Here is a 27,740-nt window from a genome sequence, read left to right as displayed (position 1 = left end):
TTTGTCGATATTTCGACCCAGTTGCATATATCGTGGTCACGACGGGACTCTCGGGGGTCGGGACGAATCCAAAAATACTATCGTGGTATGTACCCGTTGAACTGTATTTAAGAAATATTGATTAAACACGAAAATCTTAGTTTAAAATCTTTAAAATATCACTTGTATAGGAAAAAGATTTCTCAATTTGGTATCATCTCCCTCCCCTTAAAGAATACCTTGATGGACATTTCTATGCACGCCTCTGCCTGGTACTACAAAGTTTGGTTAGTCTACATAGAAATAAAAAAAATAAACCTTGTGCGTACAAATTAAAACAAAAAAAAAAACGATTCGTATTTTATCCCAAACTTTGGAATGTTAATAGCTAAGAATCACACCAATGACGTAATTTTCATAAGCTGCACAAAAGGTAAGCAACTGTAAAATTGAGTTGTTTCCTAAAAACATGTAAACCGCATCGCTATAGTATAAATAAGACGTCGATTAAAATTTAAGACGCGCTTAAATTTTAATAAGCGTTCCTGTACTCAAATATTTGCCTGTAGCTGTATATATCTTCATTTGTTGCGTTGTAACTTAATACGGCGCCGCGTCAGCTTACTTACGCCTGCTCTTTATCTTTCAGGATCTATTCTTTATTCGATGATCTGAAAGGAAACATAAGCAGTTAGAGCAAACGCTTCTCTTGTAGGAGATAAGTTTTTGGTGCCACAGTTCAATGACCTTCAAGGTTGTTACCAGACTAGCCCTACGGTGTTACCCGTTGTGACTAGTGTAGTTAGAGTGAATAGGCATATTCTAGGCAAGCGCGCTCCACCTTGGGCTGCAATATCACTTACCATCAGGTGTGATTGCAGTCAAGCGCTCGTCTATAAACATTTTAAAAAAAGATGAATTAGTATGTACACAATATAATCTTTTTATTGCAATTACGTATTGTTTAAGCTTATAGAAAAGACTATATACTATAAGTAATCGGTAAAAAAGCTTGGGTGTGAATTATTTCTCTACCCAGGATGCCCTTCTAATAATTTTAAATCACAATGTGAGATGGTGATAACAAAAAAAAACACCCGGCTAAGTTTGTTGTGGGCTTCTTCTTAGACCAGTACGAGTTTGGAAGCCTCGTAGCTTTAGTTTTAAGTTTACGAATATGGTTATCGCCAACATCTCCCTACAGTGTAATTCTAATGTACGCATCAAAAGTGCCACCTATGGGGCCTACTTGAATAAAGATATTTTTGACTTTGACTTTGAACACCGCGGGGCGCACCTAGTATGACCCTAAGTAAGTAAGAGTGTTTTTGCTATGGCAAATATAAATATAGTTAAAACTGATCGACGTCAAGAAGAGTTTATTATCTACCAGCTATTTCCTGCGACTTCATCCGCATTTGCTTTAAAGCATATTCTTAAGTTGTTTATTCTTGCCTGGTGTAGTTATTAAAAATAACTTATACACTCAAGCTTTTTTTAGGTGCAGTACTAAAAAGGCCTAAAAAGGCCCTATTAACTTCTACATTAAATGCCCGACTAGAATAAATTAAAAAGTATTTTACTGCTATATAAATACCCTTGATAATAAAACTATTTATTTTTAAAGGAATAAATACTGCGATACTAATTTGACTCATTTTGTTTCTACCGGCGATCTAATACAATTTTAGAACACAATACCTGCGATTGCGACTTTATATATCCTTACCACCTTTTTTATAGGTAAAAATAAGTACTTTAATTGTATTGTTGTTTAATCTACAGTACACAATTGTTATGTATTTATATAGAATATAGAATTAATTTGCTATATTGGGTTACATTATTGCAATTTTCTAAAATATCTCCAATATTTTTGAAAATAAATTGTAGTCTATATTACTTCGTGATAGCTTAGCTTTTTTTTTGAGGAGGAAATGGTTAAAATTTGTCCAGTAGTTTCGAGCCTATTTGGTAAAAGAAAACAAACAAAAAATCTTTCCTCATAGCTAATTTGCTGTGAGATGGTGATAACAAAAAAAATACCCGGCTACGTATGTTGTGGGCTCTTCTTAGACAAGGGCGCGTTTGGATCCCTCGTAGCTTTAGGTTTAAGTTGGCGAACATCGTTGTCACCATTTACGATCACCTCACCATAATGTAAACATATATGTATTAATGCTTCATAAGTGCCTGTGATTGGCCTACATGAATAAAGAATTTTTTTAATTTTATTTTTTTTAATTAATGCTTTCGTATAGAAATTGTAAGAGAACATTAGTTGTAGAAGAGGATGGAAATAAATTAGAAACAACCTGTATTTAGTCTGCTAAAGCTACAGACGTAATAAGTGGGGGGGGGGGGGAGTTCGTAATTCTTCTTCTATTCTTCTTGCGGTTTAGCTTGTTGGAGCCGGAAGTTGTCGCTTATGTCGATATAAAGACATTTTGATAATCATTTGATTAAACTTGTGTCGCCTAATAAATTTTCAGTTAACCACAATATTTTTCCAGAATTTTGCTAGCTGTTTTGTTTTTGATATGACAGATATGACAGACCTAGCTAGGTCTGTCATATCTGTCATATCTATCATATCTGTCATATCTGTCATATCTGTCATATCTGTCATATCTGTCATTTCTGTCATATCTGTCATATGGCAAGGACAGTCTGCCATCCGGTTTAGCTAGATCCCTAATGACATAGTACTTACTATTGCGCGGCAGTACTACAGCTTGGGTGTCGGAAACCGTGCAGCAGTGGAGGTTGCTATGGAAGAAGTACTTGATGGTGAGGTGCTTGTCATCGCCCACGCACGGATCGTAGAAACCGGGCAGTTCGGACTGAAAAATTACAAGAGAAACACGGCAATCCATTACTGAACCCAGAGTTGGGCATTATTCGAATAAATTGTTATCTAGATAACTATTCGAATAAAAAATTACTCGCAATATAATTATTCGCGAATAATTAATTCATTTACGAATAAATTATTCATGATTTTATTCTTTATTTTAAATAATTTTTTAAAATCCTATAGTCAGTTATTTCAACTATATGTACGGATGGCACGTGCGTTGCTGAGACGGCTAGCTTTTTTGTTCTACTATATTAGATGAAAGATAAAGCGATAAAGCGACGAATTGGCGGAAAACGTAATTTGACTGGGTTTTAATGAATAATTGCAGCACATAAAAGGGATAATTACAATAGAGGGAGCACTTTCTTATCAGTTGCGCTCATAAAAGGATTATTTTGATAATGAACGAAGAAGAATCAAAACAATCTCGTGTCAAAAATACGAAAGATTCTGAAAATAGAGTTGCTACTGAGCCAGAAAACTCGTTTTTTGACTTCAAATCAGGAAGCGAAGCTGACCGAACCAGAGCCGATGCAGTGTCTCAATATTTTGCTGAAGAAGTTTTGAACAACACTTTTTTTAAAGTTTTTTTTTGAACTTTTAAAGTTCTACATCGTTATCCCGAAATAAAAACAATATTCTGTAAATATAACACACCATTAACTTCATCTGCATCGGTAGAACGCGTTTTTTTTACGCCACAATGATAAATCTGCCAAATTCAAGCAGATTGTCTGACAATATTTTTAAAGAAAGAGTAGTGATAAAAACTAATATTAGGACATAATAATCATAAAGCTGTAAATACCTGCTAATTGAAAGCAAACACATATTTGATTTTAATAAATTATTCCTTGTTTTATTTTTATTCATTAATCGAAAAACGAATAAAATTATTTATTCGTTTTGTCGTATCGACATCACCGAAATATGATGCAACTGAACGAATTCTGGGTCGCCTTCTTAAGGGTAAGTACGGGCTAGCCAAAGTGGAAGAACGTCCGCTTTCCGGTATGTGACGGAAAAATCCCGGTCTTGACCATCCGGTTTTTAAGGGTTTAAAAAATCTGCGCTCACGAGTGGATAGAAGCAGGCGTTATTTTGCGGAAATCCATGATATATCATGTAAATTAAGCTTAATTTGCTATATTCCGCGAAAAGCAGGAGAATCTGTATGGTGTAATTTATAATTTCTTCAATCCTTACACTCCACACCAAACAGATCTTCGGCAATGTACCCTCTACGCACATTTCGAAACTGGAGCATCCACAGGAGATGTTGACTTTACAATTAATAAAAAAAGTCAACATCTCCTGAGGATGCTCCGGTTTCGAAGCAATGCTCATGTTGTGGAGTGTGTGGAGAGGAGTGGAGATTTGTAACCACCTTAGTTTTTTTAGAAACTCTTTAAATCGGAAACTTTTTGTATCTATTTTTTTCCTTTCTTCAATATTACCACCTTAGTTAGCCGTGATTTTACTTCAAAGAAACATCAAGCTAAGTGGGTGTTCGTAACAAACTCTTTTCTCAGGCCACTTCTCGCGAATATCTCGTAATCGACTATACGAATAGATAAAGCTAAAGATAATGTTAAACACATACCTTGCTGGCTTCTAATAGCTCCAACCTGGAATCCTTGATAAGACACTGTACCGGTATAGTGACATCTATGACTTCCAAATAACGAAGCGGGCTGTCCGGTGATCCGGTGTCGCCAGTCTGCTCCGATTCTATTTCATGTTCTGTGGCTCCTGATGGATCAAGAAAAAAAGGTTTAAAACATTTTATTTTTTTATAAATAAATAAATATACTACGACAATACACACATCGCCATCCAGCCCCAAATTAAGCGTAGCTTGTGTTATGGGTACTAAGATGACTGATGAATATTTTTATGAATACAATAAAAAGAAAAGAAACAAATTAAGAAAATACTTAAATACTGTATGTATGTTGTTATAATACAAATAAACACCCAGACACTGAAAAACATTCGTGCTCATCACACAAACATGTTCCAGTTGTGGGAATCGAACCCACGGCCACGGACTCAGAAAGCAGGGTCGCTGCCCACTGCGCCAGTCGGCCGTCAAATTCTATTGATTCTATTTCATGATATGGGGCTCCTGACGGATCAAAAAAAAAGAAGTTTAAAACATTAATTGATGAATGAAGATCGTGTGGTAATGGCAGATGCGATACAGTTGTCACCTGTGGGTGTCGTACGAGGCGACTAAGGGAATATAATGGAAAACAGACAGCAGTGTCCGCTTCCCTACTACTATCATCTATTGGTGCAATATACTAGGTTACATAAAATTCAGTAAAAAGCTTGTATGCTAACTAAAGCAGTTCTCACCCTCACTTCACAATAATTTAAAAAAAAAACATGTTTTAACGTGCGATCACAGGCATGATCGAATGTTTTTTTTTAAATACTTTCTCACTTTTTTATTTTGAATTTTGTACGTTTTCGACCGAGTAGTTGAACCCGCTACGGGTTGATATAGTGCCTCCGTGAGTTTTAACGACGAACCTATTAAGGTTTTATAACTGTATGTATGTCATCATAATCATCATATCAACCCATTACCGACCCACTAAAGGGCACAGGTCTCCTCCCACAGTGAGAAGGGGTTAAGGCCGTAGTTCACCACGCTGGCCCAGTGCGGATTGGTGGACTCCACACACCTTTGAGAACATTATGTAGAACTCACAGGCGTGTAGGTTTCTTCACGATGTTTTCCTTCACCGTGAAGCGAGTGATATTTGAATGACATAGAACGCACATTACTTAGGAAAGTTGGAGGTGCGTGCTGGGATTCGAACTCGGCCCCCCGAAAGTAAAGTTGAGCTATACCCACTGGGCTAAAACCACTTTGTGTATGTTTATATGAGTGCACTTTACCTTCAGGCAACTTTCCGTAGAGCGCTCTAATGATGACCAGTCCTTTATTCTTTTCCTCGTCGCTCCTGATTCTAGAGTACGTTTCTCTCATGAGCTCGATCGTCGCTCTCGCTTGCCTCTGCATTTCTTGTAGCCTTTAATAAAAAATATTAGTTTTAACACAACAATACACAATCCGCGTCTCACAATACGCGTCGTTTCAAGTACTGCCTTCTGTATCCGACCCTTGATCCAACAACCAAGCGAAAGCTTCTTAAGATGTTGGTCGAAGCTTTTCGCGAGAAGACCATTGACTGAAACGACGATCGGAACAATAACTCAACATTCGACGATTTCGAAATTGACGTTCACTGTTGGACATAGGCCTCTTGTAGGAAGATCCAAATCTGCAGCTCTGGGTCTTTTTTATCGTCTGTCCACCTCGCTACATTTTCTGATGCTGGTTCGCCATTTTAGCACCTTATTACACCGAGCTATGTGTAATATTGTACTGTAACAGAGCACAGTACTTTAGTGCAAGCACAGTACTTTAGTCCATTTTTTGCGTTCAAAAGTAAGTTATTAACAGTAAACATACGACATGGTACGGGCATAGCATTAAAAATCAAACAGTACAATGTTACAAGTGTCACTGACATGGTGTGGGTTTTGCACTTCTCTTAATCAAACCACCCACAAAATGCGTGGGTGAGGGATTAAGAGAATCTGTCAACAAAATGGGAACACCCTGGAAAAAGTTTTCGAAAGAACTTGCAACCTACGCGGCAGAGTTTTTTGTATTAACGTTCACAATTTCCTCGAAGTCCATATCGCGAGGTTTTTCAAGATTCGTTATTAATAATTTCCTAAGTTGCTTGTATTTTGTTGTCAGATTTCACTGTTTTCTGTTTTATATGTATTGATTTCGATTGGCCAGAACTTTTTTTTAAAAATGAGTAAGTTTTAACGCGTTCGTGAAAGTTGGCGTCTTATTATACTGTTTTTCCACATACGGCTCATAGGGCCTACCAAAATGAGTGACAAAATCAACGAAAAAAAATAGCGGGCTTGCGAAATAATCTCTGGTTATTAATAAAATGGTTCGATCATAACAAGTATCAATAAATGTTCTCACTGAAGTCTTTTAATAGAAAAATACGGTAAAGGAACCCGAAAGGAAGAGTTTAGGGGGTTACCGACATAGCTCAACGAGTCGCGTAGCTGAAGTGGCAATGGGCGGTACACATATCTAGGAAAATCGATGAATGTCGAGGTGCTGGAATGGTGGATGCAAACGACACAAGCCCGAAATTTTGGAACTCCCTACGAAAGACCAGTAGGCGACGTCCATTGGTGGAATGATGATGATATGCTACTAAAAACTCAGCTACAGCTAATGTTCACACGCGTTCAGTATCCTCGCAATCTATGGCCAAAATTAGGGAGAAAAGCTTACCTCTCGAAATTCGCTTCCATGGACCTCTGCCGTTCCCTCTCTCGTCGTTCCCTCGCTATGGGATCTAGCACTAGCTTCTTGAGTATCAGCCACGACAGCATAGGCACCACCGTGGCGTAGAAAACTGGTGCCGGTATCACCTCCTCGCACAGGTGTATTGGCACCACTACGGTTTGTGAGGAGCATGACCATCTGAAAGTTGCAACGAATATGACGTTTAAATATGTTCCCGAATTTCATTTAAACTACTCAATTTATATTAAGCTCATATTTTGCAACAAACGAGAGGTATACGAGATTAGAGGTAGGTAATTTTTTTATGGGACTCTTCTCTAACCGTCCAATGTTCCATAGGCTATATTGAAAAAACAAAGTTTTGATAGATTGATAAATTATGTACCAGTTCAGTTACTTAAGTTGAAGTTTTTTTGGGAATATCATACTTTCCAAGGCCTCTCGCAACTTAGAAAGTGAACAATAATAAATAAATATACTACGAAAATGCATCGCCATCTAGCCCCAAAGTAAGCGTAGCTTGTGTTATAACTTGCGTGATGTGTTATGACAAAGATGACTGAATATTTTAATGAACAATATACATATATACTTATTATATACATATAAACACACAGACACAGAAAAACATTCATGTTCTTCACACAAACGGGACTCAAACCTCTCAGAAAGCAGGGTTGCTGCCCACTGGGCCAATCAGCCAATATATGTCATTAGCCTATCGTTATAGAATTGTTAAATTTGGACGCTAGGAGTGATAAAATTATAGATTTACGCTAAGTGGATGTGAGAATACAAATTCTTCATAAAGTTCCTACAACTGTAACATTTCTAACAGAGGTACGCGTCTCGAGGCTAAGCTTTTAAGATGGGATTTTTTGTTTTTTTTGGCTAATTTTTTTGTGTTTTTGCCCTACTTGATGGCTCAGGTTGCGGCGTTAATGTACGCGAAGTCGGCGAAACTTTTCAAGGCGCAGCCAAGTCTGCGTAGCTCTTTGATAAAAGCAGCCAGTTAGCGCGGACACGTGTGAGGAGCACACTATTTGTGTAACCTATATTTCTCCTCCTGCTTCATATTCAAACCAATATTATAAATGCTTAATTAACTGTGTGTTGGTTACCTTTTCGAGACTCAAGTCACCAGCTGAACGGATCGTAATGAAATTTGGCAAAGAGATAGGTTATATTTTAGAAAAGAAAAAGTTTGTTTCCATCATTCGCTAAGTTATATCGACAAAAAAATTGAATTATTTACAGAAAAATCTTATTACTATGTTAAGGATTACTTAAACGTTAAAAAAAGCTTGGGTGTGAATTGCTCTTACTTCATAGCTTAATATTAATTTACTGTGAGATGATGATAACAAAAAAAAAATATCCGGCCAATATTGTTGTAGGCTCTTCTTAGACCAGGGCGCGTTTGGAACCCTCGTAGCTTTAGGTTTAAGTTGGCGAACGAAGTTTTACTATCCCTTAACAATTATGTATGAACATATATGTATGAACGCTTCATGAGTGCCTGTGATAGGCGTACATGAATAAAGAAATTTTGAATTTGAATTTATAAATTTTCCACCAAAATTTAACCCCAAAATAGATGATGAAAGTTTTACATATAAATATAGGAAGTATAAAAGGTCACTAACTTTAGTTTGAGCATAACGCCGCTGGGTACACCGAGCATAACCGCCGCTGAAACGCTACTATTCTGCGACACTTTCTTCTCCACACCATATTCGGCGATCGCACCAAATGTGCCAAACCTGAAATAACAAAAAGTACATTTATTTAATGATTATTTCAATTTTCATTTGATGGGAAACAAAGTTAGAAAAAAAACATGAAAGACCGAAACAGGGAAATAAATATTCTGTACATTCGCTTTTATATACCAACATATAGTAAAAGTGTAAATGGCAGTCGCGCTGCAACGCGCTTCAGAGCAACGGTAATAATAAATTATTATATTCAAAATTCAATTCAAAATTTTTTTATTCATGTAGGCCTATCACAGGCACTTATGAAGCGTTCATACATAATTGTTTACATAATTGTAACGGGATGGTGATAACTTCGTTCGCCAACTTAAATCTAAAGCTACGAGGGTTCCAAACGCGCCCTGGTCTAAGAAGAGCCCACAACAAACTTAGCCGGGTAAATTTATTTTTTTGTTATCACCAATTTCCAGTAAATTTAAATTAAGCTATGAAGCTAGAGCAAAAAATATATTATTATTAAGATATTATATTAAAATATTTTATTCTTTTTTACTCATAGAAATAAGTATTTCCACACGTTTGCCACTAATATTTAGAAAAAATTATAAATTCATGCTAGTCCGATATATTCATCTTAGCAGCCAAAGCCAACTTTTACTGTGCGTGGCGCACCCTGTCTGTTTGTGAGGCATAAATGACTGGCTTATATTGTTGTATGATAACGCGCAGCATAATCCTGATGGTATGGACCGTATACCCGGCAAGTATAGACTTCAGTTGCTATGTATTTATGCGTTACCGAGTTCAAGAGCCAGCTTAACTCCCTCTGTGCAATTTCAGCGACGGGGGGGTTAGTGAAACATATACAGACCCTCTCGTATTATTAGCGTGACGTAATGTAATGGGATCCAACGAAACGGTTGTCGGATAGAAGCAGGCGTTACTTTGCGGAAATCCATGATATATTATGAATATTAAACTTAATTTGTTATTATACTCCTCGAAAAGCAGGAGAATCTGTATGGTGTAATTTTGTAATTTATTCACTGGCCACCCATTGATCCGAAGGGGGTCCGAACTTTTGACGTCGGAGGGGGTTTCCCCGCCAACTACAAAACAAGCCGGGTAAATGACGGGCGTAACAGAAGCTGAACTCGCCGATTTCCGTGTCAAAACGCACTACGCCTTTTGCAACGTCCTCACTTATATACCTATTCAACGTGTAACCGAATTACGAAATAATGTTGAAGGCTGCATAAGTATTTCTGTTCTGTTCTTATAAGGAATCAACCTGTAAAATATTAAATCCAAAGGAGCATATTTATTTTTTCCATACAAACGAATTCAAACCATTCTAAGTGTTTACTTACGACAATCCTATTGAAGATAAAATACCAATACGCGCATAGTACCTACGCTACGCAACGCGTACGGAATAAAGTGACAGGAGTCACATGATTTTACTTTAGCATGTGATATTAGGGCTGTGTATGATTTCTTTCAGTAAAAACTATGGCAGTGGTTTACTCAAAAACTATTTAGTTTTCGGTTTCACACATGAGTCTCAGAGACTGTACATAAAGTACCTTTACAGCTTGTTAATTATTATTTTTTTATTTTTTAGGTTTTCAGTTAAACGTTGTATAGTTCAGTTGCGTTATAATTCAGAAAATCAACCTTCTGCTGATGGAACATGATCAACGATTTCAACGATTCCATTCAACAAACGTTGTACACGTTCCACGTACCACGTTCGCTGTGTGAATTTCTGCAATATCTAGGCGTGCATTCTAATTTCAACTCTGTCTATCATAACCTAAGGGCTAACCTAAAATTTATATTGATGTGAGACACCGTATTCCTTTGTTTAAATATATTGAAAGAAGTTGCATCGCCATCTTTTATATCTCATTAAATACCATAGGTTTGTATATTTAACACTACCAGTACGGTTAAAGAATCTTTACGTTAGGAATGCAAGACGTAAGATTTTATTTACCAACGATAATCTTGCAATTAAAATGCACTGCGATGACACTTCTGTGCAGTGCCCGGCTGGCTAATACGTAAACGATCATGTTGCTCAAAATTCTAAGGAATCATACAATAATATCATAAGTATTATTTTTCTCTGTCATACTTCAACAATTATTTCGATATCAATATTAATTGAATGCACCTATGAAGGCTGATTTATTTATTTACCGTATAGATAAAAGCAATTTGTACTGTAGAAAAAGAAGGCTGACACATTTATTTACTGTGTGAGAGTAACTAAAGCAATTTATTGACCACCATAAAAGAATAAATATAAAATGGAATGGAAATCAACGCCATCTACCAACAAGTAGATTCAGGATAACTCAGAACCGAACCATATTACATGAATACATGCAACAGTCACAATAAGGAAAAAAACGAACAGCGCCACCTAGCATCCAGTGACAAAGTGAAAACCTTTTTGCAACTGGTTCCTATGTAGTTTTTTTTTTTTTTTTACACACACATCGCCATCTAGCCCCAAAGTAAGCGTAGCTTGTGTTATGGGTACTGAGATGGCTGATGAATATTTTTTTAATGAATATTATACACATAAATACTTATAATATACAGATAAACACCCAGACACTGAAAAACATTCACGTTCATCACACCAACATTTTCCAGTTGTGGGAATCGAACCCACGGCCTTGGACTCAGAAAGCAGGGTTGCTGCCCACTGCGCCACTCGGCCGTCAAAAGTTATCATGTCGACCACAACATTCGGAATATTTATAATTATATAGAATCTGTATGGTGTAATTTTTAATTTCCTCAATTTTTATACTCCACACCGAAGATCTGCTTCGGCCGCTCCGACACGTAACATTACAACTAGCGTAGTGTAGCAAAGCCTAGCCTTTAGCCTAATTTTCATAGTACATGATGTTTTCCTTCTTTAATATTTAATAAATAAAATAATAACGCAAATAGCTCCGAAAAGTTTCGAGGTGCGTGCCGGGGCTGAAACTCAAACTCCCGGAAAGGGAAACCGAACCTTTACCTATTATCTAATAGGCCATCAGGGCTAACCGCACATGATACGGCGTGAGTATAAGAAGATTGCTTCGCCGTTGACGGACCCGAAATATTGGCGGTAAGTATTGTCCATATCGAGAAGACTTACGAAGAGTGTAGTCTTTGCATTCTTAGAAGTTTCCAAGTGTCGGTAGATAGCGTGGACTCCCAACCACATCCTATCAGAGCAAGAATCTCCCAGCTGTTTTTAGTGTTTGTGCGCAGCGTACACAGATATTTTTAATTTTTGGGCGGAGTTGGGTGAACTTGCAGAAAGTTCGTCCGTTAAGCTGGACCCACCTCTATCTCAGCACCCTAGTTAAGAGTGAGGTACATCCCCTAGGTAAGACTGAGGTGTCATCATTTACGTGGTTGCTGCCTGTTTTTGATCTGATTCCCTAAGAAAAAGACGTAACAAAAACCTTCAGTCGATACTTCTCCTTCAATCTTGCCTTTCCAATCTACCTGAAATCTGTCTGTCCGGGGGAGTAAATCTCTTTGTCCAAAATACCCTTATCCAAGGTGACACACGCACTGAGTCGATGGCTGATGGGTGATTCTGTCCTAGACGCTAGAGCTCGATTCGTGCGGCTCTGGTCTCCTCTCTAAACACACCTGTCCGTAACGGAGGATATCAAGCTTCCAAACACTGAAACAACTCTCATTTCTCAGTCTCTGAAGCATCGGACACCATCACATCATAATAAGCGGCTTTTTCCATCGCACTGGATATTATAAACGAGAAGGTAGACGGAGCAGGCATCATTGCCGTCCTATCCCTCCACGAGGCTTCATTACTTTTGGAAGGTTCAGGGTGGGAGGTTGCATTATTATACTAAAACCACCAACTATCTGTTAATTCCAAAATTAATTCGACGACCTAGTGGCAGAATATTAGTCTCAACGGCTGGAGGAGCAGACGAGTCATAATATTTGGCGTACCTTCCCGGTGAGGTTACCTATCCTGCAGTTAGCCTAATTCCGGTGCTCGAGTACTCGAGGGGGAACAACGCGGAGCTACTTGCTGGAAATTAGAAAAACTAAGCTAACATCGTGCAGGAGATTTTGCGAGGAAGTCAGCAGTCTGTCTCAAAATGAGAGACGTCACAAAATGAACCCAACAAACCCAATCAATTGGAGATGGCGTTACTCCCTTCTTCTACAAAAGGGAGCCCAGCTGTTAAGCCCACATCTGGTAAAAATCTTCAGGGCAAGCTACTACTGGGTATTTGTACCTGAGCAATAGACCAAAGTCAAGGTCAAGTTTTTACCTAAGGCGGGGAAAAGGGACATCGCACTGCTAAAGTCCTTAAGACCCATAAGTTTGTCCTCGTTTTACTAAAAACGATGAAAAAAGTGCTTAATAGCTATATCGGAGATGTGTTTCTCATCGAGAGACCCATCCATGTTACCCAGCACTCCTACTGCAAAGGCAGGTCCACACAAACTGCTCTTCTCAGCCTTGTTGACGAGCGCACGCACTGAGGCATCTTCATAACTCAGTGTTTAGGATTCCTGTTCTGAGGACACAAAATTCAACTTCCACAGGCACTATATATACTGTGGATAGACACATGTGCGAACCGCAAAACATTTGCAAAAAGGTTGCTTTAATATAACTGCCATAACCCCTAACAGCTTAGCCCGTTACCATAGAGTAAAAGGATAACTTGTAGAAAAAAAATTATTGTTTGCCCACTATTCATATTTGTTAAAATAAATATACAAGGATCGTATTCGCAGACGCAAATATACTTCGACAATACACACATCGTCATCTAGCCCCAAAGTAAGCGCAGCTTGTGTTATGGGTACTAAGATAACTGATGGATATTTTTATAAATAATATACATAAATACATACAATAACATACAAATAAACACCCAGACACTGAAAAACCATTCATGTTCATCACAGAAACATTTTCCAGTTGTGGGAATCGAACCCCCAGCCTTGACTCAGAAAACAGGGTCGCCCACTGCGCCAATCGCCGCTTACTTAATCAATCAATACTTAGAACATTAAATAATATAAAATTACATGACTAAATCCAACTTCTATAACATATTCTAGTAAATAAGTAAACTATACTTAGTTTACTAATTTATTAGACTATGTTATAGTTACTAAAATAAAGGTTGATCAGAAATGAAATCGATTTATTTGACTATAACCTTCCCCTTCAGTTTGCGTTGCTAAAACTGCCCCTTTACATACTAGAACATTCGCTTTTATAATAAGTACGCAATAAAATATTATTGTGATAGACAAAATCGCATCGCAGGTATTAAAATGCATTTGGCCTAAGCTACTTCCTCCTAATGACGATGTCACAATATTGACAATTTGTAAGTTAAAAATCATGAATCAAAGCAAACGTTCGCGATTAGTTATTTTTGGCTGAATTAAAGCACGATTCATGTTAAACTGAGCCAGCGAGCATAGCAATCTTCGCTAAGTGCTGACATTCTAAGGCAATCAACATGTTTCGATCAGTTTTTAAGAGGGTTTATATTTATGACTCTCAACAATACCTCTTAGGCACAGTAATTGTGCCTATCATGAAGGTTTTACATAACTTAACCGGCTATATCAATTATTACTTTAAATTATTTAAAACACACCTGCGGGCTTGCATGATGAAAACCACGTGAAAATTATGTTATCTATTTATGTAATATATTATCTCGCCTATCACTATAATAAAAATAAGAGTGACTGTTTATCTCATGGCAAGCATGCAAGATCAGATTTTTTCAATTAAATTGAAAAGAGTCTGATCAAATTCACAAGGATCGCAATGTGGGTTATTTGCTAGGGGAATAGATAATTAAATAGCATAGGATATATATATATATATATATATAGCATAAGGATGTTAAGATTTTTTTTTTCAATAAGCTACACAATCGCATTAGGTTTAAGTATTCTGTAATTATAGTGTTAGTATAAGAATATTAAAAAAAAAAAAGCAGATACACATAAATTTTTGGTCGGAAAATCGAAAGATGTACTTACTTCAGAGCCAGCCGCAACTTCATATCGTGCTGTGGCATCTTTCTCATGATATTGAACGATATGAACGAATGCGGGTTGCCGATCTGTACCGCTGCGTTGAGGTGGTGCTTTTCTGAGTCCCTGACGTATGTGGAGGTCATAGACGATCCAGCTTGACCCCCGGCTCTGTATGTAAGGTAGCCCACTGAATGAGCGTCGAGTTGCAAAGCCATCGCTGTGGAAATAAAACCATGCTTATATTAGATATTGTTTTGATGGACGTTATAATGTGATAATTTAAGTTCCTTCCCTTTTCTTCGTGCTACAAAACGTTTTTAATGCAGTTTTATCAATAGATAGAGAAAGGGAAAGGGAAAGGTTTGTATGCAGTACACATGCATTTTATAGATGAGAATAAAGAAGAAATTCAACGATTTGTAATGTGATGACGACGATGATGAAGACGATAACAAACATATGTTTGTGTGCTTGCATTGCAAACGCTGGCTAAATAGAAGTCAAATGAATGCACCTCGGAATGGTTTGTTTTAAAAAGACCAATGAAAAAGTCAGTGATGAAATTTGTTTATCAAAATTCAAAAATTCAAAATTCATTTATTTCAAGTAGGCCTAATATAAGCACTTTTGAAACGTCAAGTCTGTCTGTTTGTAGTGATTCTACCACCGGTTCGGAAGGCAGATTCTACCGAGAAGAAGCCGGCAAGAAACTCAGCAGTTGCTCTTTTCAAACATCAACAATTTACATTTTGTATTTTAACATTCATTTTTCTATCTTGTGAGAGCTGAAAGCGGAGCCGGATGCTTCCAAGCAACCTTGTCATTAAAAAAAATCATCAATTGTATAGTAACCTCGCTCTAATAAATGTGTTTTAACAAATTCTTTAAACTTGTGCATTGGCAGGTCCAAAATCACCTTAGGAATCATATTATAAAAGCGTATACTCAATCCCACAAATGATCCCTGTACCTTACGCAGACGATATGCAGATGACACTAATTTATGACCATTTCTTGTAAGTCGACTGTTTATGTCCACTTTTTGTTTATAAAGACTTATATGTTGTCTTACAAATACTATATTGTTATAAATATATTGTGAAGCTACAGTAAGTATGCCTATTTCTTTAAACTTCTCACGGAGGGATTCGCGTGATTTAAGTTTATATATTGACCGTACAGCTCTTTTCTGCAATATAAATATAGTTTCGATATCAGCTGCTTTACCCCATAACAAGATTCCATAGGACATAACACTATGAAAGTACGCAAAATAAACTAGCCTAGCTATTTCAACGTCAGTAATCTGTCTAATTTTTCTGACTGCGTAGGCAGCCGAGCTTAGTTTACCCGCTAGTGAATCTATATGGGCACCCCACTGCAGCTTATTATCCAAGGTCACGCCCAGAAAAACTGTGGAAGTCTCTATTTTTAGTGATTCACCATTTATCATTATATTTTTATCAATTTTCTTTACATTTGGTAAGATAAATTCGACACACTTTGTTTTTTTTGCATTTAATAGTAAGTTGTTAACTGTAAACCAGTGCGACACATGCGACATAATACGGTTTACTTCGTCAGAGTTATCTTTACTCCTATCAGTCTTAAAAATTAGAGATGTATCATCTGCAAACAATACAATGTCGCATGTTCCACTGACATGGTACGGTAGATCATTTATATACACTAAAAATAGAAAAGGACCCAAAATCGAGCCTTGTGGGACACCCATTGAGGTATTTGAACCCTGAGACTTTGCATCATTTATGCAAACTCTCTCTCCAAAGGATAACCCACAGAAACACATTTTAACCATTAACATTTTATAATAAAGATATGGGTTATTTACTAAGCTATTTTAAACAATACAGCATTATTCGTTATCTAAATAAATACGATAGATACGTTGTGCACTTCATATCCGAATAAAAATTGTTCTTTACAGCATATCATTAAAATGAATATGGTAGAGCAGTCAGTAGCAAGCGTCTATTGGTAGGCGTGCGTGTGTGCGTGCGAGCGTGTGTGCGTGCGTGAGTGCGTGCGTGCGTGCGTGCGTGCGTGCGTGAGTGCGTGCGTGTTTGTCTTTATAACGAGGTGTGAGTACTTTGCAGGATTCATATTATATGGATATTAGAAGTAGAACAAAAAAATATATAACTTACTCGACACAAAACTAGGAACGATCCCCCTAGAAGTGAACTGCAAGCCTGTGCCGCAGTTGACGAACATGAGCCTCGACAATGTCCTAAATAACTTGAACCCAAACACTGGTCCATTTCCTATACCGCATTCCACCTCAGTCCAACCTCGTTCCGAACTCAGATGTCTGTTGGACATTGTCACCGCTCCTGTGCCTGAAAACATTGAAATGATGGCCGAGTAACCAATCACTACATAAATTACATTCCCTCATAGCATCTGTCTGTCTGAACGCAATAATCTAACAGTATACTGTATGGATATTCATACTGCTTTCATCAATGGAAGGAGTGAGCCATGATGACGGTTTTAGTGAAAGAATCAATACACTTTTACAGTACACCAAAGAGAAAAGTTGTTACAGTCTTTTGTACAAGGGTATAATTTTGAATAAACATCGATGTGGGAAAGGTGTTGCGATAAATAAGATGTTGATTACAGTTTTCTGTAAATTGGATGAAATAAGACAATAATTTTTTTTTAGTGGGAGGTCCCGGGTTCATCTTTTGTCTGGTCGGGATCCCTCCCGACGGGAGGCTTCGGCCGTGGCTAGTTACCATCCTAACGCGAAAATCCAGCCACCAAGCGATTTATGGTTCATGATGGCGCATAAAAAAATAATAGATATATGAGTTGAATATATACTCCTAACAACCTGCTGGTAGTCAACAGGCAATTTGGAGAGGAAGGAGGAAGGAAGAAGGAGGAGGAGGAATAAAAAAATCCTGATAAATTTTGGCAAATAGGATACTTTTTATCCCGGTAACAGAGAGAGCTTCCTTTAAAAAATAAGAAAAAAATAGTTTTGTCTTCTATGCACGGTTACATATATAAACCGATGCTGGTACCATTTTGGATACAGAAAGTTTGCATCTTGGAGGCAACATGAAATTGATTTTCTTGGCACAAGAGTGAAAGTGGCAAAATCCTAACAACGACTGAAAATTTCGACACTAAGCAATTTCAATGCATAACAAACAATATTGACCCTACCCGGGATTCGAACCCAGAACCTAATGATCCGTAGCTTAGCGTGCTAACCACTAGATCAACAGGACTTACTTACGTTCGCGATAAGTTTAAATTTAAAATTAACAGCAATACATACCTGTTCCATTTTGTGTGGAAATGTTTCCTGATAACGTGACAGTATTCCTAAGCGTGACCGGGGCGTCGATAGACTGTTGGATCGTCATACCGGACACTTCGACGGTTGGTATTATAGCTGAATCTTCCCTGTAAACATATTATCATTAACATATCGTTCCTTTACCGACCCAATACTGTGCGCGGGTTTCCTCCTACAATGAGAAGGGCTTTAGCTCATAGTCCATCACTCTAGTCCAGACCGTTTGGTGGACTCCATACGCATTTGAGAACAATATGTAGAACTCTCAAGCATGCAGGATTCGTCACAATTTTTTCCTTCGCCCTTAAAGCAACTGATATTGAATTGATTAAAACGCACGTAACTCCGAAAACTTGGAGGAACGTGAATGAATGAGATTTAATAACACACCAAAGCGAGAAATACATTTAAAAAACTTTAAGCAAAGTTACGTGAGGGGATAATTTGACGGCCTTATCGCTACATAGATCTAGCAAGCAAGAATGGCGTAAAAAAAAAAAAAAAAAATTAAAACGCCAAAAATACTAATAGGCTGAAAAAAGTAAACATAGTACTCATATGAAATTAAAATCGTATTGAACTTGAAAAAGCATGCAGTCATTAATCTAAAAATGTCAATGTAAGAACAAAAATTAAAATTAAAATGAACCCTCAACGTGAACTGTGTTATGTAACCAGCTTAAGTTTTAACATCGGACCATAATAAACGCCTCAACAAGACCACGGCAATGAAATGCCTCATCTATTGTAAATTGTTATGGTGTAGGGAAGCCTACATATTATCATATTAATGACAAGGTTGCTTGGAAGCATCCGGCTCCGCTTTCATCTCACACAAGTTAGAAAAATGAATTTTAAGATGTAAAATGTAAATTGTTGATATTGGAAAAGAGCAACTGCTGAGTTTCTTGCCGGCTTCTTCTCGGTAGAATCTGCCTTCCGAACCGGTGGTAGAGTCACTACACAAAGACAGACTTGACGTTTCAAAAGTTCTTTTATTGGGCCTACTTGAAATAAATGTTTTATTTTTATTTTGAATTTTATCCTGCCATAGCATTCGCTGTAGGTTTCAGCAGTAGTAGAGCTTTTTGTGACAGAGCTCGTCCGGGGAAGTACTGTCACCAATTTTATAGTTTGCCGCTAAGCAGCATTGTTACAATGCTTTGAAGGGCGTGGTTGCTGATGTGATTACAGGCACATGAGCACCTACGCCTCAGATTGATGGACACAGGGGCGGCACTTTCCAGGATGTGATCCTTACATGCCCTGCGAAGTGTTGCGATGGTTTTACACATACCTTCACGAGGGCCGTATGCATGGCCCGCCAATTAAACTATAAAAAAAAAAGTCATTTTGAAGTTAACTAGTGTACAGAACTTCTAATCAATCGAATAAGTTGAAGTAATATAATTGTTTAACTAAAATTCTAATACCATGAAGAGGCATAGAATTGACCATTAAACATAGTTAATGTCATGATTAAAAACTCCTCATAATTAAAAACGTATTCGAATTCATAATAGTTGATTAGATTGAAACAGAACACAGACAGAAAGCGTTGATGTTAAAAAATAAATTAAAAAAATCTAATAAAAACTTACAAAATATCATACTCATCGTAATACTTCATAAACATATCCGTCGCATTGATAGACAGTGTTATAGTGCCTCTAGGGTTTGCGCTCTGCTGCAATCTCCTCTCTTCCCGCTCTCGCTTTAATCTAAAACGAGAATTTAAAAAAGCTGCTGTCACCGGTTCCACTTAATTGTACAATTCATTCTATGACTTTATCTGTTTTCCTTTTTAGGTGTAAATTATCTTTAAATTTATGAAAGTATGGAGCATGCTTTTCGTTGCGGAGTCGTTATGATCAGGGATTCAAGGGAGAACTGCGGATGAATAACCGATACTCCATCCCTGAGCCATTGTTCCATTCATTCATTCATGAAAGCAAAACACCATAGAAAATTTGGGCATGGTTGTTCTTTTTTCCCTCGGTGAGACCCATCTCAATTGAGAGCCAAATCTAAGAAAAGTTCTGGAGTCACTACCAATCTTTTTGACTGAGTCCTGTCTGACATATAAGCAGGATTCCAAAAGAAACATAGATATGCTGCAGCACCTTAAACAGAGTGCAGTAGAGTAAAACAGCTGACTTTAGTGTTTGTAGACTTTGAGAACGCTTTGTCTCAACTTAGGATCTGAGTTAAGGTGTCTGCAGAGATACAGAACATACCAGGCATTACTAAGCCATCAATTTTTCGTTTTGGTTTTGGAATTACCACAGCATGTGGACTATCACCATATGCAGGACCACACTATGCGACCAACCGGTTAGTCAAAGATTGTTTACTAATGTATGGGAGGATGTCTTTTTATTGCTGCATTTGATGGGATCATTCAACTACAGTTAGCTGATCATGCAGTCATTATATGATTATTTTGTGTTTACTTTAACTTGCCAAGACATTTAATCTTGAAAAAGGCAATAGCGTCGACTGGAATTATTTTTTTATTTTGCTTCATTCCTTATCCTACTGCTAAAATCTGGACAAGTCTTTATGTTAACTTTTAATACTGTTGGTCAATCGACAGGCGCATGGAATGTGTAACGCCAAATGATATCGTCATCACCCCATTTTCATCATGTCATAGTTACAGACAAGCTTTCTACTATATAAATTAAAAATTTCAAAACCATCGACTTCCAATATAGTGTAATTATTCTACTAGTCAAGCTCTTTTATTTAATACCTATAATACGCCTATCTAAATATACCTAAAATAGCGGCTATCTTGGACCGATTTTCATTAAACATAGTAAAGACGTTCCAGACTAATTCACCTTTCAAACCAAATAAAATTGGTTCATCCATTCGGGAGATATGATGCCACAGACATACACACACACAGACACGTCAAACTTATAACATCCCATGGGAGGTTAACTACAATAGTATCATTTTAATTTTATTTCTTACCTATCGTATTCTTCCCTAATCTCCCGAGGCGTACGGGTCCGGAAGATGATCTCCCATCCATCTACTTCTAGACCCCTTTTTCCTATAAAACAATGTTAATATCATGTAAATAGAAATATCTTACACATATCTTTCTTTACAAGTAGTTCACCACAAAATTCAACAAACTGGTAGTAAGACCTTGGGATCTTTTGGAAATGTTGAAAAACTTAAATAATTCACATCAGCCCAGGCCAGGCCTTGAATAGATTGGTAGACTTCACATACCTTTGAGTATGTTTTGCACAACTCTCAGGCTTTCGTATTCAATGCATGTTTCCTCACAATGTATTTCCTGGTTGTTAAAGCAAGTAATATTTAATTGTCCAAATTAAAATTCATACTTTATGTATACATTGATACCAAATTGAAGAAATTCAAGTGTATATATACCTACAATGTACCAACAGTTAGTTATGAAATAAACATACCAAGGGTATCATAAATAGCCCTTTTGTGCGAATCCGAAAGCACTTCGTATGCTTCTTTTACTTTGTTGAATATTTGCTCTGCCCATTTTTGCTTGTTGGGATCAGAACTGTGCTTGTCTGGGTGAAATATGCGCGAAAAGCGACGGTAGGCACTGCTGATCTCTTCTTGAGTTGCCTGGAAGACATAATGTATACGTAACACATGACGCTTAAACTGGTTACAGTTTTCTCAGAAGTAAAATTCATGATCATGTTTATTTTACACCAAAACATAAACATTTTTTTCAAAGATGTCACAATTATTCCTATATACCTACATAAAAAAATTCTTATACCCTTTCCTTCCCTAGACTGAGGAAAGATTGTAATGATATCCATAAAGTGTGTGTTAAATGTTATATGAAAGCTACTTAAGTGATTCCCGCTTGGTTGAGGTTCATTTATATTTGCTATTCCTGATGGTGATCTGTAATATTTAACAAGTCTTGTTGGGCAATGCAGGCAACTAGTGTAATTATAAATTGCATGGAAATTGGGAATCACACATAATATAAAAATGAGTGTTGATATTTTGTGCTGGTGCACATGTTCTTCTATTATCACATACTATCACATAAACTACCTTGGAGGTCATTATGAGTTAATTACAGTAGGGGGATTTTTGAGTGAATCACTAGGTCAATAAAAGTCAAGATCATGACAGATTTATATGCATAGGCAAATAATACCTGCAGGAGTTCTTTTAAAAACGAAACTAGCTAACCCGTGCAACTTTGTTGCACCAAATCGGTTTTTACCGGAAAACACAAATAAAATGACATTTTCTAAAAATGAATCCTAGCTAGATCGAATTATCGCCCCCAAAATCGCCTGTATACTAATTTTCATGAAAATCGTTGGAGCTGATTCAGAGATTCCAATTATATATATATATAATATATATATATATATACAAGAATTGCTTGTTTAAATATATAAGATAAAATCCATCAAATTTTAGGGCAACACTATTCAATATATTATTACAAATATTGATTTATATTTTGGATGTGCTGTATTCCAGAGTAGATTCTAATAAAGGTTTAATCATTATGAAATTATCTTTCGATAATATTTTGAAAATTTTAACCAGGGCATGCTTTATAATCGATACTGATTCCGAAACAGATTTTTATTTAATTTTTGGTTGTGTCTTTCTATCTGGGCATCATGTGAAAAATACTGAGCAGATTTAAATAGAATTTGGTATAGTGGAAGTTGATATTCTGGGTTAACATATACAATACTTTTTATCCCAATAAACGATAAGTTTCCTCCACAAAATGGAATGAAATTTAATATCAATTTTACTTCATAGCTCCTTAAAATTTGAACTGATTTTAATTACTCTTTTTTTATTTGAAAGTGTATACTATCAAGCATGTATGGTCTTAGTTTTATAAGGATCTGATACATATTGTCGGAGATAATCTTCACAAATAACTGTCACAAGGCATATAGGACAATGATCGAATGCATGCTTACAATCCTACTTATATTATAAATGCGAAAGTTTGTGAGGATGGATTTATGTATGTTTGTATGTATCAAATAAAATAATGAAAAGTTACTAACTCAGTAGACCACGTAAAATAATAGTAGGTACATAGCTAGCTGCGATGATTATGAGGTTAGCATCAGAAATATTCTAGCTCCTCGATTGTCTCATACAAAGTTGCTAAAGGGGGTCCGCTAGTATATTTATATTATAAGTGATGATTCAACACGAGACGTTATATCTGATATCTAAGGTCCACTAAGAAGAAGTTGTCACAGATTAATCCATACATGAGTCAACAGAATCTGATGGGTAAAAATTTTATTAAAAATTTAGACCAGGTATATGGTTAAATTATTATTACCAGTATAGAACAGGATGAAATATGAACAGCACATTTAGAAATAAATGAGAGATTTGCATATTGAGACCAGAACAAAAATGCCAAAAGAAACATTCAAATTCAAATTTCATTTATTTCAAGTAGGCCTAATTAATAAGCACTTTTGAAATGTCAAGTCAGTCTGTTTGTAGTGACTATACCACCGGTTCGGAAAGCAGATTCCACTGAGAAGAGCCAGCAAGAAACTCAGCAGATTGCTGTTTTCCAACATCATTTTAAAGTTTAACAATCTTTAGAATTTTTCTGTTTTGTGAGAGATGAGAGCCGAGTGGCCTGCTTCCAAGCAGCCTTGTCATTAAGGAATTCATCAATGGAGTAGTAACCATGATTTGTGCTACCATTTGCAATGCTAAATTTCCATAAAACTAATATTAAGGTATATGAATTTGAAAAATAATCAACAGTACATAAGTACACCATTAAATTGGCACCTTAATTGTATATTATGATGTTATAACATACATTTTATCACCGTTTACACTTTTGGCGTGTATCAAAAATTAGGAGTTGCGAACTCTCATATTTTATAACATTTCTAACTATGTATGCATCATCATGATACATACAATGTTAATACTTTGATTGGGGTCATATAAAATGTATGACTCCAATAGTAGGTACTACATTTTGTATGATTGTTTATGAAGATGTAACAAGCCAGTAATGAGAATCCAAATTTATACATTCTACAAGTTTCCAAAAGGACTCGGCAAGCGGATATAACCTCAAAAAACTTATAAATTGTGTAACACACGCAAGAATTAGGACATCAAAAAAAATTTAAGATATACATAGGTGAATTTATGTACCACTATTTTAATAACATTTTAAATTTTTTATTGTGTATACTTGTAATGTTATATAATATTGCTGCGATATTATGATAAATGTTCAAATGAAAAATGATTATTAAATGTTTACCGTTTTAGAGACATTGAGTAACTGGTAGTAATTATCTTGTAGTAAAATACTTTCTCCTTCTTCATCCATTTTCACTAAGTTTATATGAAAATGCCTACAATTCCGACAACTCAAATCACTATTTCTCTAATTAACCGCCGCAGCACCGCAACTGACCTGACGTCTGACAATCTGTCTTTTCACAGATTCATTATTAAACATACACTATATTCGGCGGGATTTCTATGAGCGTTCGAATGATTTGGAGCAAAGTAAAATAAAATAAATTGCTCTGGAGTTTCTTGCGCCACTTATTCTCTAAAACCCTTTGCAAACACAGGCAACTTCGTCCGTCGTTTGTATTAGTTTAGAAAAAATCAGAATGCATAGGGCATACAGTATGGCATCAGCTTTTTGCTCATGAAGTCCTGCCAAAATTAGTCCAGCTGTTTTGGAGGGTAGTTGGAACAAGCAGACAGACAGACAAAATTGATTACAAATGATAAATGATAAATTACTTTTTTTTTATAAGTACTGTTTATGATACTTTCATAAGCATTCAGTAAAAAGCTGTAATTTTGATATTTCAAGCAGATTCTTTTATTTCTATTATGGAGGGTAGAGGTAAGGAGAGTCATCTGTGTATATGAAAAAGTGTCGTCAAAATGTATTAAATTAGGATGGCGCCACATTTGCATCAGGGTAACTCTTAAAAGAAGCGCCAAATATAAATACCGTACTATTTACTGTTTACGAAATAAAATCACTCTAAACGCACGTTTGGTTATAATAAATCTGTAAGGTTATATTTACCACAATATTTTGTACAACGTAAGTTGTTGAAATTCTCAATAATTAACTACTTTAGTCGATAATGACATTAACTGTGCATCCACCAGCGCCATTGTGGAGGATTTTTGAACTGCTATTTAGCGCATACACAATTTCTATTAGAAATTATGGAGGGTAGACGTAAGGAGAGTCATCTTATATGGGAGAAAAGTTGAAAAAGTGTCCAGTGTATGCGCTAAATAGCAGTTCAAAAATCCTCCACAATGGCGCTGGTGGATGCACAGTTAATGTCATTATCGACTAAAGTAGTTAATTATTGAGAATTTCAACAACTTACGTTGTACAAAATATTGTGGTAAATATAACCTTACAGATTTATTATAACCAAACGTGCGTTTAGAGTGATTTTATTTCGTAAACAGTAAATAGTACGGTATTTATATTTGGCTCTTCTTTTAAGAGTTACCCTGATGCAAATGTGGCGCCATCCTAATTTAATACATTTTGACGACACTTTTTCATATACACAGATGACTCTCCTTACCTCTACCTTCCATAGATAAAACCAAACCACGATATATTTTGTTCTTCCCCCGGGAAATTCCTAAAGGCATCTCATAAAACAGATTTATGTGCATTTATTTGGTGACTTGTTCATAAATTTAGTACATTAAATTGTACAAGATTGGAGATTAATATATATTTATTTACATAGGCAAAAAAATAATAGCTACTTCATTACTGCTATTTTTATTTTGACTGCTCGCTCGAAATGCTCGAAAGGTGATTTTATAGAACTCCTCCCAGTAGAAGCTGCATAAGGTGATAGATTATTCCAAGAAAAATTATTCGAAATGCTATAATGATATATGATTCAAATTGAATTTTTTTAATCTGTTTAAGTTTCTATAACCTATTTCTATATAAGTTAACTTGGGACCCTTTTTTTCGTAAATTTTGTATGAGATCCGACGTCAATTTTTTATTTTTTTATATTTATCAATAGTATTTTTTATTTTTTTTTATTTGTGTAGTCTGGTTTATGTATTAGTATGTAGATATTTGTATGTATGTACTAAATAGTGTACCCCACCTATTTGTTTTCTTTTTAGTTTTCCTAATCCTAAGGTTGCCTGGCAGAGATCGCTACTTAGCGATAAGGCCGCCTTTTGTATCTTGCTTCATTCTTCATGTGTTTGTTCTTTTTTTGTCTTGTTTCTTTGTTTGAGTGGTGTACAAATAAAGAGTATAAATAAATAAATAAATAAATTTTTATTACGTCAGTGATCAAACAGTTTGATAAAATTTCATCACACCATTTGTCAACTCATTAAAGTTGGTGAAATTTTCCCACAGACATTGATAACAATTTCATGAAACGTTTTGAACAAGGCTGTGTGATTAAATAACTTGAACCCATTAGAGAGATCAGGTAATTGGAAATTCACAAGAAATCACACATGGAAGTGTGTGTCTTATTTATTTGAGTAGATTAGTTAATTATTTTAACAAAATATCTGTGAGCTATTTCAGCAGATTATAAAAATAATCGATTGTAGTTATAGTCGATTAAAGTAACCTCATGAGTTGAGAACTTAACAACCGGTGAATATGCTGTGACTAAAACTAGTTACATACGCTGAGTATCTACACGAGAATTGGTCTGTGACGAGATGTTCAATTCTGATTGCTGAATTCTCTCTAATCATTTCTCAGCTCTCTCCCAAACTTGTTCAACGTATGAATATGTGCATTTTTCAGGACTATTTTGGTCCGTTCAAAATTTAATTGCAAACAGTTTCCAAGAAAGATTTTTACGCGTTAAAACTAAAGGTGAGTGAATTTGTTTTATTAATTTTAATTTAAGCCAATTCGTTAAAAAATACGTTGATTTATGTTTCATTTGCGGGTAGATTTGTTTTTTTCTTATTGAACACCCATGGTTTTCAGTCGTTTTCGGTTAAATTACGCTAAAAATAATTCTTCCAGTGCTGTAGGCTTTTACGGAGCTCGGAATTTCGTGTAGGCGGCAACTTTTGGTGAGAAATCACGAAAGGTTCGTAATTTCTGTTACTACTGGTCATTAGATAATTGAAATCGTAACTAGGTTTCTAGATTCATTTTCTCTTAGCGGCATGTGTGATCTGTCAGAGATGCACCACTAATTTCCTTAAGTATGCAACCACAGGCTTTCGCTCAGAACATAAATTATCTTGAAATAGGTGAAAGTAATGATCTAAGCATGCATTTTAATAAAATAACTAGGTAATTCTGTATATTTATCCTCTACAATTGTATAAAACTCCAAAGTTGATAAGGACAAAAAATTAAAG

At 36.1% G+C, this 27,740-nt stretch overlaps 2 protein-coding genes across 3 annotated transcripts in view; one reads left to right on the top strand and one right to left on the bottom strand.

Annotated features, from left to right (window-relative positions):
- Positions 1-24,782, bottom strand: LOC120636394 (dnaJ homolog subfamily C member 11). Its single transcript, XM_039907856.1, has 13 exons — positions 24,637-24,782; positions 21,776-21,950; positions 21,306-21,387; positions 19,925-20,044; positions 18,303-18,430; positions 17,158-17,349; positions 14,993-15,206; positions 8,846-8,962; positions 7,185-7,376; positions 5,750-5,883; positions 4,443-4,591; positions 2,693-2,822; positions 1-650 (listed from the first exon to the last, which is right to left on the bottom strand). The coding sequence occupies exons 1-13, from the start codon at positions 24,703-24,705 to the stop codon at positions 625-627; spliced, it is 1,728 nt and encodes a 575-aa protein (XP_039763790.1). The 5' UTR covers positions 24,706-24,782; the 3' UTR covers positions 1-624.
- Positions 24,783-27,065: 2,283 nt separating this feature from the next.
- Positions 27,066-27,740, top strand: part of LOC120635961 (WD repeat-containing protein 47) — a 72,193-nt gene continuing 71,518 nt past the window's right edge. The window contains exon 1 of one of the 2 annotated variants that reach the window (XM_039907171.1): positions 27,066-27,240. The gene's annotated coding sequence lies outside the window, so the exon portion shown is untranslated. Of the gene's footprint in view, positions 27,241-27,381; positions 27,464-27,740 lie in introns of those variants that run through there. The other variant, XM_039907172.1, reaches the window with a different exon arrangement.

The sequence above is a fragment of the Pararge aegeria genome, chromosome Z (assembly GCF_905163445.1).
Source record: "Pararge aegeria chromosome Z, ilParAegt1.1, whole genome shotgun sequence".
NCBI lineage: Eukaryota > Metazoa > Arthropoda > Insecta > Lepidoptera > Nymphalidae > Pararge > Pararge aegeria.
This window is presented reverse-complemented; position numbering and strand designations above follow the sequence as displayed.